This window comes from Chrysemys picta, chromosome 13, assembly GCF_011386835.1.
Source record: "Chrysemys picta bellii isolate R12L10 chromosome 13, ASM1138683v2, whole genome shotgun sequence".
Lineage (NCBI taxonomy): Eukaryota > Metazoa > Chordata > Testudines > Emydidae > Chrysemys > Chrysemys picta.
Window position 1 is genome coordinate 28650792 of NC_088803.1, and position 10680 is coordinate 28661471.

The following is a 10680-nucleotide window of genomic DNA, read 5'->3' on the forward strand; positions in this document are numbered from 1 at the left end:
TGCTGTTAGACCCTGGCTAGCTCGCCAATCTGGGGGGTGTATACTAGAACTGGATTGCCACTTTCAATCAGGTTGCTAACCTTTCTGCTTTGCATTGAGGACACAAGCAAAATCATTCAAATACCGATATTCCTCCAGTGCCTTCCCCACAATTCCCCCACATGCCCAGAAGGACAGACAAGTTCTCAGATAGAATCACAGAGTGGCTCAGCTCACTGCAGCACAAAGAACCAAGGGGAGGTGCCCCTAAACGTCTTGGTGATGCACACAGGTGAGTGCAGAACCAGTGAGCACACAATAATTTGGACAGGGCTTTGGAGTGTGGCTGCTCACACCTGGGCTAGGCTAACCAGTATGCTGATAACCCAACTTAACTCTACAGTGAATATTTACCCAAAGAGAAAAGTCCAGTTCTCTGCTTTGGTTCAGATCCACATTCCAAATCGATATTTCTTTGACAAACTCTGGCAAATTCAAATAAAAAAGTATGCACACATTTTTAACAATGAGGGTGATAATTCACTGGAACAAACTACCACAGGATGTGCTGGCTTCACCATCTCTTGATGTCTTCAAGTCAAGTTTGGGTGCCTTTCTGGAAGATATGTTTTAGCCAAAGGCAAATTATTGGGCTCAATACATGGATAACTGGCTGAAATGCAATGGCCTGTGATATGCCAGCAGTCAGATTCAATGAGCTAATGGTCCCTTCTGATTTTATGCTCTATGAATCTGTGATCAAAGTCTTTAGGTTGGGGCCCCCTGTAAGAAAAAAAACCTGCCATTCATACCAATGAAGATCGTTTATAGAAATTGGATACTTCAGTCATTTATCATTCAAAGGAAGTAGCAATTGGAGGTATATTCTGGTTTAAATTATCCCTCTTTTTTTTTTTTATTAGATCACAAGACACAGGGCTCAAGTCATCCCTGATCTTATTCCACTGGTTTAACTGGAGTTACACAAAGGATACATTCAGCCCAAAGAAACAATCTGTTCAAGGCAGAGAAGCTTCATGAAATATATTGTGCTTGATAATAACTTGCATGTGTGGATCCCTGACATCATTGCTAATGTTTACTTTCCTGATGGGGTTTGAAAAAAGATGATGGGGGCTGGCAAGGGGCATGTCTCTCTGTTTTCTTAAGTGCTGGTAAAAGGCACTGGCCTGAGAACTCTGGAGATGTGACAGCATAGCTGAAAGGCAGTGCAAGTTTTCCTCTCACTGTTGGACTAATATATCTCCATTCTGCTCCGGAGGGCACACTACTAGGGGCTACCGGGGAGTTCCTTCCCCATGATAAATTCAGTTCTTAAACTCCCTGCTGAGTCTACAAGGCCTTGATCTAGTTCCCACTGAAATCGAAAGGAAAGGCTTCCACTGACCTCAATAGGATATGGATCAGTTCCTAAATGAGCACTAACTGTGATGGTGAGTTTGGTAACGTGGATACACACCAATAGTGACCGGGACAAGAGCATTAATTCAGTTCCCATTGGCCAATGGGCCAGGCATTTTAGAATATCAGATTTGCAGTTCTTCAGAAACTCACACAGGAACAGACAGCACCAGATCCAGTGCCAAGTCATCCAGTACCAAGTCCCTTTCTCTGAAGGAGGATGGTAAATCACTACATCCCCTCAACAGACTCCTATGGAGCCCTGGTAGTAACTTAGAACTGCTCCTGCCTTGACAGAGGAAGAGGACAGTGACAGTGAATCCCCCCTCAGGGCACTGGGAACCAGGCAGTACAATAAACAAGCTCCTTACTCCAGCCTCAGGGGATCCATCCTGAGGTCTCCTCCAGAACTTGACCTCCTGGTAGACTGGAGCTCAGACAAATGGAGTCCCTCTTAACAAGCAAAATAGGAAACTACTGATTGTGTTACTAATGGACAGTATGGTAGAGAAAGAGTTAACTGGAGCCAGAGAGTAGTTAGTGCACCTGGTTGCCCCTGGAGGGTGCGGCAGGCCCACTTTAGGATTAGGCCCAGTTCTCAAGGAGGTGGGTAGCTGAGTTAGGGAGGAGTGGGGTGACTAATAAAGGAAGGACTTCAGGGCAGTAGAAGGGAGGTAGAAGGTCCACAGGGAGAGGATGCCTCAGCATCCTCTCCTGAAAAAGTAGCTCTGGGAGAGACACTGGGAAGCCATAGGGGTGGAATGGAGCGAACTCCAGTAGTGAGACTGGACTAAAAGGGCCAGACACCAGGAAGATAGCCCAGAGATTGGGGTTCTGGGATGGGGATGGATGGGAGAGAGAGAGATGGACACAGAAAGCCTGGTGTTCAGGGAGAAAGGAGCCAGGCCTTCAGGGAGAAAGCCCTGGGAGATGTCACTTGCTATAACAGCTGGAAAGAACTCTGCAGTGTCTGGGAAGGGATGAAGAGTCTGCAAGGAGTGAGCCAAGAAGGGGCAGGGGAAAAGGGCCTAGAGACAGGCTGAGATAGGAAGGGCTCCACACAGGCAGAAAGGAGTCTGAGGGAGCAGACCTCACCCGCTTGCTACAGGATATCTGGAGAGAGGGGGCTCGGGTTGACCTACTGGCCATGGGGGGAGGTGGTATGAAAGCCCCAGATAAGAGGTGTGTAAGAATCACTGAGTCCAAAGTTGGTCTGAAGACCCACCGTAAGGTCATTGGAACACTATTTTATGGGACTCCGTTACCCCAGAAGGGGTGGGACTGAACATTACCTGGCTGGAGTCTTGAGAAGTTGACTGCTGGGCGGCTGTTGGGGGGGGGGGGGGGGAAGGGTGCCGCAAAAGAGGATCCAGCTACAGAATGCCCAGCCTGGGGGGCGGGGGTTGGCAGCTGGGGAGTCACTCTTCTCCAGATGTGTGATAGGCACCCCAGTGGAAGGCAACAACACATCTCTGGTGCTCTGTGGCTAATCGAATCATCTTTGCAGATGCACCTGGTAAAGGGAGATGGTTCATGAATTAGTAGAGAGATAATAAGGGGACGGGGATGACGCTGCATCAGCAGGGAAGCAGAGGCACGGCAGATCCAGGTGTAGATAACAATGGGAACACGTTAAGCTGGGTATAACGCTCTGCAGAAGGGAAAGTCCTGGACTGTACCATCACAGAGCCCAGAGGAGGCACACAGAAGTCAGGCTCTGAAAGAGACAGACACCCCAAACGATGTACACAGGAGAGTCTCACTATAACACTAACTGTACGAAAAAACAAAAAGGCTAAGGCAGGTCCTATTGCAGTGGAAACCACAGGCTACACTGCTGTATTACAATAGCTCCTCAAGCAACTCATCAGGGCTCAGGGCCCCATTGTGCTGGGCACAGTACAAACAAGTCTCACAAAGACCAACCCCAGCCAGAGTGCTCACGGTGGAGAATGATGACAAGAGGAATCAGGAGGATGAGGCAAGAGGGCACTGGGGGGGACAAGATAACAGTAAAGATAGGTGTCTTTGTATTAATTAGCAGCCTCGGGGTGATGGCAATCATGCTATGGGGATGGTGTTTGCCCCCACACAAGAAGCAGTGTGTCCAGCGAGCTAACCCAGGAGACCAACAGAGCTCTGAGGGGATATCCAGTTCTTGTCAGTGTGTGTAACAGCTGTTGCCAACTAGTTATTATAACATAAGAAAAGATACTGGAGACTTTAAGTACCTGTAAACACTTTACTTATTACTGAGACCTGTACAGATTGCTTGCACTTGGAGTGAGGCTATGTGCTTCTGCTGCTAAGGCTCACTACATAATGATTCCCTCCATACGACATGATGGGTAACTTTGGTTCCCACTCCAAAGTTTCTACTATCATGACATCTTTTCTTAGCACACTGCCTTTAGAGGTAGTAACAGGAGTCTCAGTGTCCCTTTTCTTTTTCTGTATTTGAACTGATCACTTGAGGCTCAGTAGATTCAGTAAGTAGACTGGTCCACTATTGCTTGTATTTCTGAGTTGGATGCTGACACGGCTTCTGTTTATACCATACTTTAATTCTTCTCCTGCTCAATTCTCTCAGTGCTCATCAAATCTTTTGTTTCTTTTATAGACATCTCCTTCCTCTGTCTCAACCAGATAAGATCTTGGAGCAGTGTAACAAAGGATATGTCTACGCTAAGATTTTATAGAAGTTGATTTTTAGAAATCGATTTTATACAGTCAGTTGCGTATGTCCACACTAAGCGCATTAAGTCGGCGGAGTGCGTCCTCACTACCGTGGCTAGCATTGACTTTCGGAGCGGTGCACTGTGGGTAGCTATCCCACAGTTCCCACGGTCTCCGCTGCCCACTGGAATTCTGGGTTAAGCTCCCAATGCCTGATGGGGCAAAAACATTGTTGTGGGTGGTTCTGGGTACATGTCGTCAGTCTACCCTCCCGCCGTGAAAGCAACGGCAGACAATCGTTTCGTGCCTTTTTTCCATGCAGATGCCATACCATGGCAAGCATGCAGCCCGCTCAGTTCAGCTCACCGACACTGCCGCTGTTGTGTCCTGGGTGCTGCTGGCAGCAGATGGTGCAGTAGGTCTGCTAACCGTCATCATACACCGCTTCCGCTGCAACTCTGCTCTCCTGCTCTTGCCTTGATAGCGAATTTCTCCATGTTGTCTATCATGGGCACCCGGGTACGTATGTTCTTCCTTGGGAAATGTGCACGGTGCTAACTGTCGTCCTCCACTGCTTCTGCTGCAACTCTGCTCTCCTGGTGCCATGAATCCACCTCGTAGGTCCTCTCGTCATTCTGTATAAATATCTATTCTCATGGCATCCATCTTCATCCACCAATTCCGCTGCAACTCTGCTTTCCTGCTCTCCTTCAGACGCCATACCACAGCAAGCATGGAGGCCGCTCAGCTCACCACTTCTGTTGTGAGCATTGTAAACACCTCGCGCATTATCCTGCAGTATGTGCAGAACCTGGCTAGGGGACACCAGCACGAGGACGATTGTGAGGAGGACAGGGACACAGACTTCTCTCAAATCACGGGCCCTGGCAATTTGGACATCATGGTGGTAATGGGGCAGGTTCATGCCATGGAACGCCAATTCTGGGCCCGGGAAACAAGCACAGACTGGTGGGACCACATAGTGTTGCAGGTCTGGGATGATTCCCAGTGGCTGCGAAACTTTTGCATGCGTGAGGGCACTTTCATGGAACTTTGTGACTTGCTTTCCCCTGCCCTGAAGCGCAAGAATACCAAGATGAGAGCAGCCCTCACAGTTGAGAAGCAAGTGGCGATAGCCCTCTGGAAGCTTGTAACACCAGACAGCTACCGGTCAGTCAGGAATCAATTTGGAGTGGGCAAATCTACTGTGGGGGTTGCTGTGATCCAAGTAGCCAACGCAATCACTGAGCTGCTGCTATCAAGGGTAGTGACTCTGGGAAATGTGCATGTCATAGTGGATGGCTTTGCTGCAATGGGGTTCCCTAACTGTGGTGGGGCAATAGATGGAACGCATATCCCTATCTTGGGACCGGACCACCTTGGCAGCCAGTACGTAAACCGCAAGAGGTACTTTTAAATGGTGCTGCAAGCACTGGTGGATCACAAGGGAACTGCAGCAGCGGCTGCTCCCGAGTCCCGCTGCCCAGGTGGGGAGAACAGCCGCCACCTGGCCCCGCAGGCCGCCCCCTACTCTCCCTCCAGGTATCACCCGACTGAGTCCTGCCTGTGCTCGGGGCCAGGCTGGACTCTCACTCACCTCAGCCCCGCGCTCCCCCTGTGTCTCCGGGGCCACCCTCCAGCACTTGTGGAGGGAGGAGGAATGGCGTGCTTGGGGAAGAGGCGGGGATTTGGGGAGGGAGCCAATGGGGGAAGAAGGGGGCGGAGTCGGGGCGGGGGGAACGTGAGCCCTTCCGGGCTCCGGAACCTTTGCTTGTTTGTCCAATGTCCCGACCTAACATTGGTCGGGACGTGGGACAAACAAGCAAATATCGGGACAGTCCCGATAAAATCGGGACATCTGGTCACTCTATGGCTGGGAAAGGTGCATAACGCTTGCATCTTCAGGAACTCTGGTCTGTTTGAACAGCTGCAGGAAGGAACTTACTTCCCAGACCAGAAAATTACCGTTGGGGATGTTGAAATGCCTATAGTTATCCTTGGGCACCCAGCCTACCCCTTAATGCCATGGCTCATGAAGCCATACACAGGCACCCTGGACAGTAGTAAGGAGCAATTCAACTATAGGCTGAGCAAGTGCAGAATGGTGGTAGAATGTGCATTTGGATGTTTAAAAGCTCGCTGGCGCAGTTTACTGACTAGATTAGACCTCAGAAAAACCAATATTCCCATTGTTATTGCTGCTTGCTGTGTGCTCAACAATATCTGTGAGAGTAAGGGGGAGACCTTTATGGCGGGGTAGGAGGTTGAGGCAAATCGCCTGGCGGACGATTACATGCAGCCAGACACCAGGATGATTAGAAGAGCACACCAGGAAGCGCTGCGCATCAGAGAAGCTTTGAAAACCAGTTTCATGACTGGCCAGGCTGCGGTGAGACAGTTCTCTTTGTTTCTCCTTGATGAGAACGCGCCCTCTTGGTTGACTCTACTTCCCTGTAAGCCAACCGGCCTCCCCTCTTCGATCACCGGTTTCAGAGGCAATAAAGTCATTATTGTTTCCAAGTCATGCATTCTTTATTAATTCATCACACAAATAGGGGGAAGACTCGCAAGGTAGCCTGGGAGGGGTGGGTGAGGAGGGAAATACCGGGTGGGGTGGTGGATGAGAGGAGGAGGGAAGGACAAGGCCACACTACAGTTCAAAACTTATTGAATGCCAGCCTTCTGTTGCTTGGGCAATCCTCTAGGGTGCAGTGGCTGGGTGCCCGTAGCCTCCCCCCCACGTTCTTGGCCATCTGGGTGAGGAGGCTATGGAACTTAGGGAGGAAGGCAGGCGGTCTGTGCTCCTGTTGCCTTTCCTGCAGCTCCAGCAGACACCCGAGCATGTCCGTTTGCTCCTCCATTAGCCTCAGCATTGCATCCTGCCTCCTCTCAGTGTGCTCCTCCCTCCTCTCATCACTTTCATTTAATGCTTTCCTGGACTCTGCCATTGTTTGCCTCCATGCATTCTGCTGAGCTCTTTCAGTACAGGAGGATTGCATGAGCTCTGAGAACATCTTGTCGCGAGTGCGTTTTTTTCACCTTCTAATCTGCGCTAGCCTCTGGGACCGAGATGACTGGGGGAGCGTAGAAACATTTGCAGCTGCGGGAGGAAAAACAGGGAGAGTAGTGTTTTAGAGAACAAAGGGAAGACTATTTCACACTGAATCAAGCTATTCACATTAGATAGCACATGTGCTATTGCTACAAGGTCGCATTTTGCCTCTTATATTGAGTGCCTGCTGGTTTGGTGTGAGATATCACACATGCTTGGCTGGGCAACAGAATTTGGCTTGCAGGCAGCAATGGTAAGGCAAAGGGTTTCGGCTTCTTCAACCTTCATAACATGTGGGAATGGTTTCAAACAGCAGCGCCCTCCTTTCCCATACCAAGCAAAGCCTGTTGGGTTGGCCATTTAAAAGGAGGGGCTGCGGTTTTAGGGTGAATGTGCAGCACAATCCAACTTCCCCCCCGCCACAATTCTCTGGGATGAGCGCTTCACACACACACACACACACACCCCCGCCACCACCACGTAGCTAGTATCAGGGAAGATCCCTGTCAGCCAAACGCAAACAGCTCAGCATAAACGGGCCTCCCCCACCACATGGCTAACAGCAGGGATGATTTATTTTCAGCCAAAGGCAAACAGCCGAAGCCCGGGCCCGTTCGCTGCAAGGTTTTGTTCTGCAATGATTCCAGACTACTTGCTACTGGCTTGGTGTGGTAAATCAATCATTAAACACGCTTGCTTTTAAACCCTGTATTATATTTACAAAGGTACACTCACCAGAGATTCCTTCCCCAGCTTCATGGTCCGGGAGCCCGGCTTGGGAGGGTATGGGCTCCAGGATGATGAACAGTTCCTGGCTGCCGGGGAGAAGGGATTCTCTGCTTGCCTGCTGTGCGCTATCCTCAACCTCCTCCACCTCATCTTCCTCATCTTCAAACTCCTCATCCCTGTTGCGTGAGACGCTCCCCTTGCAGGGGTCCACGGACAGTGGTGGGTTAGTGGTAGGGGCCACCCCTAGAATTGCATGCAGCTCATCATAGAACCGGCATGTATAGGGCTCTGACCCGGAGCGACCGTTTGCATCCTTTGATATTTTGTAGGCTTGCCTCAGCTCCTTAACTTTCATGCGGCACTGCTGTGTGTCCTTGTTGTAGCCTCTGTCCATCATGACCTTGGAGATTTTGGCAAATATATTGGCATCTTGTCTTTTGGAACGGAGTTCTGCCTGCACGGATTCTTCTCCCCATACAGCAATCAGATCCAGTACTTCCCGTTTGGTCCATGCTGGAGCTCTTTTGTGATTCTGGGACTCCATGGTCACCTGTGCTGATGAGCTCGCCACGCTGGCCAAACAGGAAATGAAATTCAAAAGTTACCGGGTTTTTTCCTGTCTACCTGGCCAGTGCATCTGACTTGAGAGTGCTGTCCAGAGCGGTCACAATGGAGCACTCTGGGATAGCTCCCGGAGGCCAATACCGTCGAATTGCGTCCACACTACTCCAAATTCGACCCAGCAAGGTCAATTTTAGTGCTAAACCCCTCACCGGGGAGGAGTACAGAAATCGATTTTAAGAGCCCTTTAAGTCGACAAAACAGGCTTAGTCGTGTGGATGGGTTCAGGGTTAAATCAACCTAACGCTGCTAAATTCGACCTAAACTCATAGTGTAGACCAGGGCAAAGAAAATCTACATTTGTAAGTTGCACTTTTGCAATAAAGAGATTGCACTACAGTACTTGTATGAGGAGATTTGAAAAATACTATTTCTTTTGTTTATCTTTTTTACAGTGCAAATATTGGTAATAAAAAATAATATAAAGTGAGCACTGTACACTTTGTATTCTGCGCTGTAACTGAAATCAATATTTTTGAAAATGTAGAAAAACACCCAAAAATATTTATAATAAATTTAAATTGGTATTTCATTATTGTTTAATAGTGCAATTAAAACAGTGATTAATCATGATTAGTTTTTTAATCAAGTTAATTTGTTTTGAGTTAATCACTTGAGTTAACTGCAATTAATTGACAGCCCTATTAATGAGTATATCCACATGCCACTTGTCCTTGGGATGCCGAGGATTCAGCATACCGAGGAACTGATCTTGCAAGTGCTCATCTGCTTTTGAGAGGGTAAAACATGTTTGCCCTGGGACTTTTCCTTTCCAGAGTTGCTCATTTTGGTAAAAGGATTGTATTTGCCACATCTTCTGCATTCTTGTCCATACTCAGGGCCGTTCCTTATGGGATGGCTATGGCCAGTTGTGCAAATAAGCCGGTTACGGTCAGGTACACCATACCATTAAGACATTTATTGCCAGTACGCTGGACCAGAAAGACACATTTTCAAGAATGAATTGTAGAGCCCCGCGCAGATACAAATTTATACCCATGAATTCAGATATCCATGGATAGAAATCGGTCTCCGCTGAACCACAGGGCTCTCCCAGGAACCGCAGCCGTGAAAGGAGCAGAACGAGGGGCTACCACTCCCAGGAGCCAGTGCCCCATGCTGGCAGGTCCTCCGGCGCAGCTGTACCACCCTTAGCCCTGCCCCCAGCCCATCCATGCAGCTGCATCTCCTGTCTGGAGTCTGTACAGCCCCGCTGGAGGACAGGGCTGGGGCCGTGGCTGGGGGCAATACAGCCACACCGGAGGAGCTGCCAGCGCGGGGTGCTGTCTCCTGAGAATAGTGACCCCATGTTCTGCTCCTTTCATGGCTGCAGTTCCTGGGAGAGCCCTGTGGTTCAGTGGAGACCGATTTCTCTCCACTGATATCCACATCCATGGGCATAAATTTGTATCCGCGCAGGACTCTAGTCACGGAACATTTGGGGGGGGTGTCAGTGGGGCAGTACTGTACCGGTAAGCCTTAAAATCTACTTGCACTGCTGGCTATGACCAAATTTATAACAACCTTTAGTTGCCCCTGACTGTTCTCTTTTCACTTCTCTTGATCAGACTGTTATTATCAGCAGGACGCCCTCCAGTACATGCCTGGTTATTTACTGAAGGCAGACGTAAGCTGCAATGAGACACATGTTTCCTAGTTCACCCAGCCCTTTCAACGGTTTTGCGGTCATTTCATCTGCACGACATATATCCACAGCACACTCAAGGGTGAGATTAGTCTCCCTCAACAATCTAGCTCACGCTGATACGGAACCACACACGGCGCAGTCTTTAATGAATGAAGCTCACAGTTCTCCAAATTCACAAGATGGTGCTGCCAGTTTTAAATCAGTCACATATTGGTCTGTATTCCTCCCTTCTGTCTGACTTCTAGTGAAAAATGTATGTCTCTCATATGACATTTCTTTGAGGTGCACAGTATGCCTCAAATGTGTTCTTTAAGACCTGTATTTGTGTGTCTCTCTCTCGCTTCTTCACCTGCCACATGAAGAAATCACGCTGTTTGCAGCTGTTCCTCTATCTTGGCTGTGCCACTGGTAATGCTGTACAGCTTAAATCCTCGTTTCTACTTTTTTCAGTTTTCTGCTGCATCTCCTTCAAACACTAACTTTCCTGGAGGATTTTTTGGTCCATTTTCTTTTCATCTTTGTTCTACTTTATTTTTGTTCTGACATCATATAA

General features: G+C 48.9%; 1 protein-coding gene across 1 annotated transcript; it reads right to left on the minus strand.

Moving 5' to 3' along the window:
- Positions 1–763: 763 nt before the first annotated feature.
- On the minus strand, positions 764–9508 carry LOC135975312 (myb/SANT-like DNA-binding domain-containing protein 7). Its single transcript, XM_065565721.1, has 2 exons — positions 7865–9508; positions 764–7177 (listed from the first exon to the last, which is right to left on the minus strand). Exons 1-2 carry the CDS (start codon positions 8400–8402, stop codon positions 7113–7115), a joined length of 603 nt encoding a protein of 200 aa, XP_065421793.1. The 5' UTR covers positions 8403–9508; the 3' UTR covers positions 764–7112.
- Positions 9509–10680: the final 1172 nt, after the last annotated feature.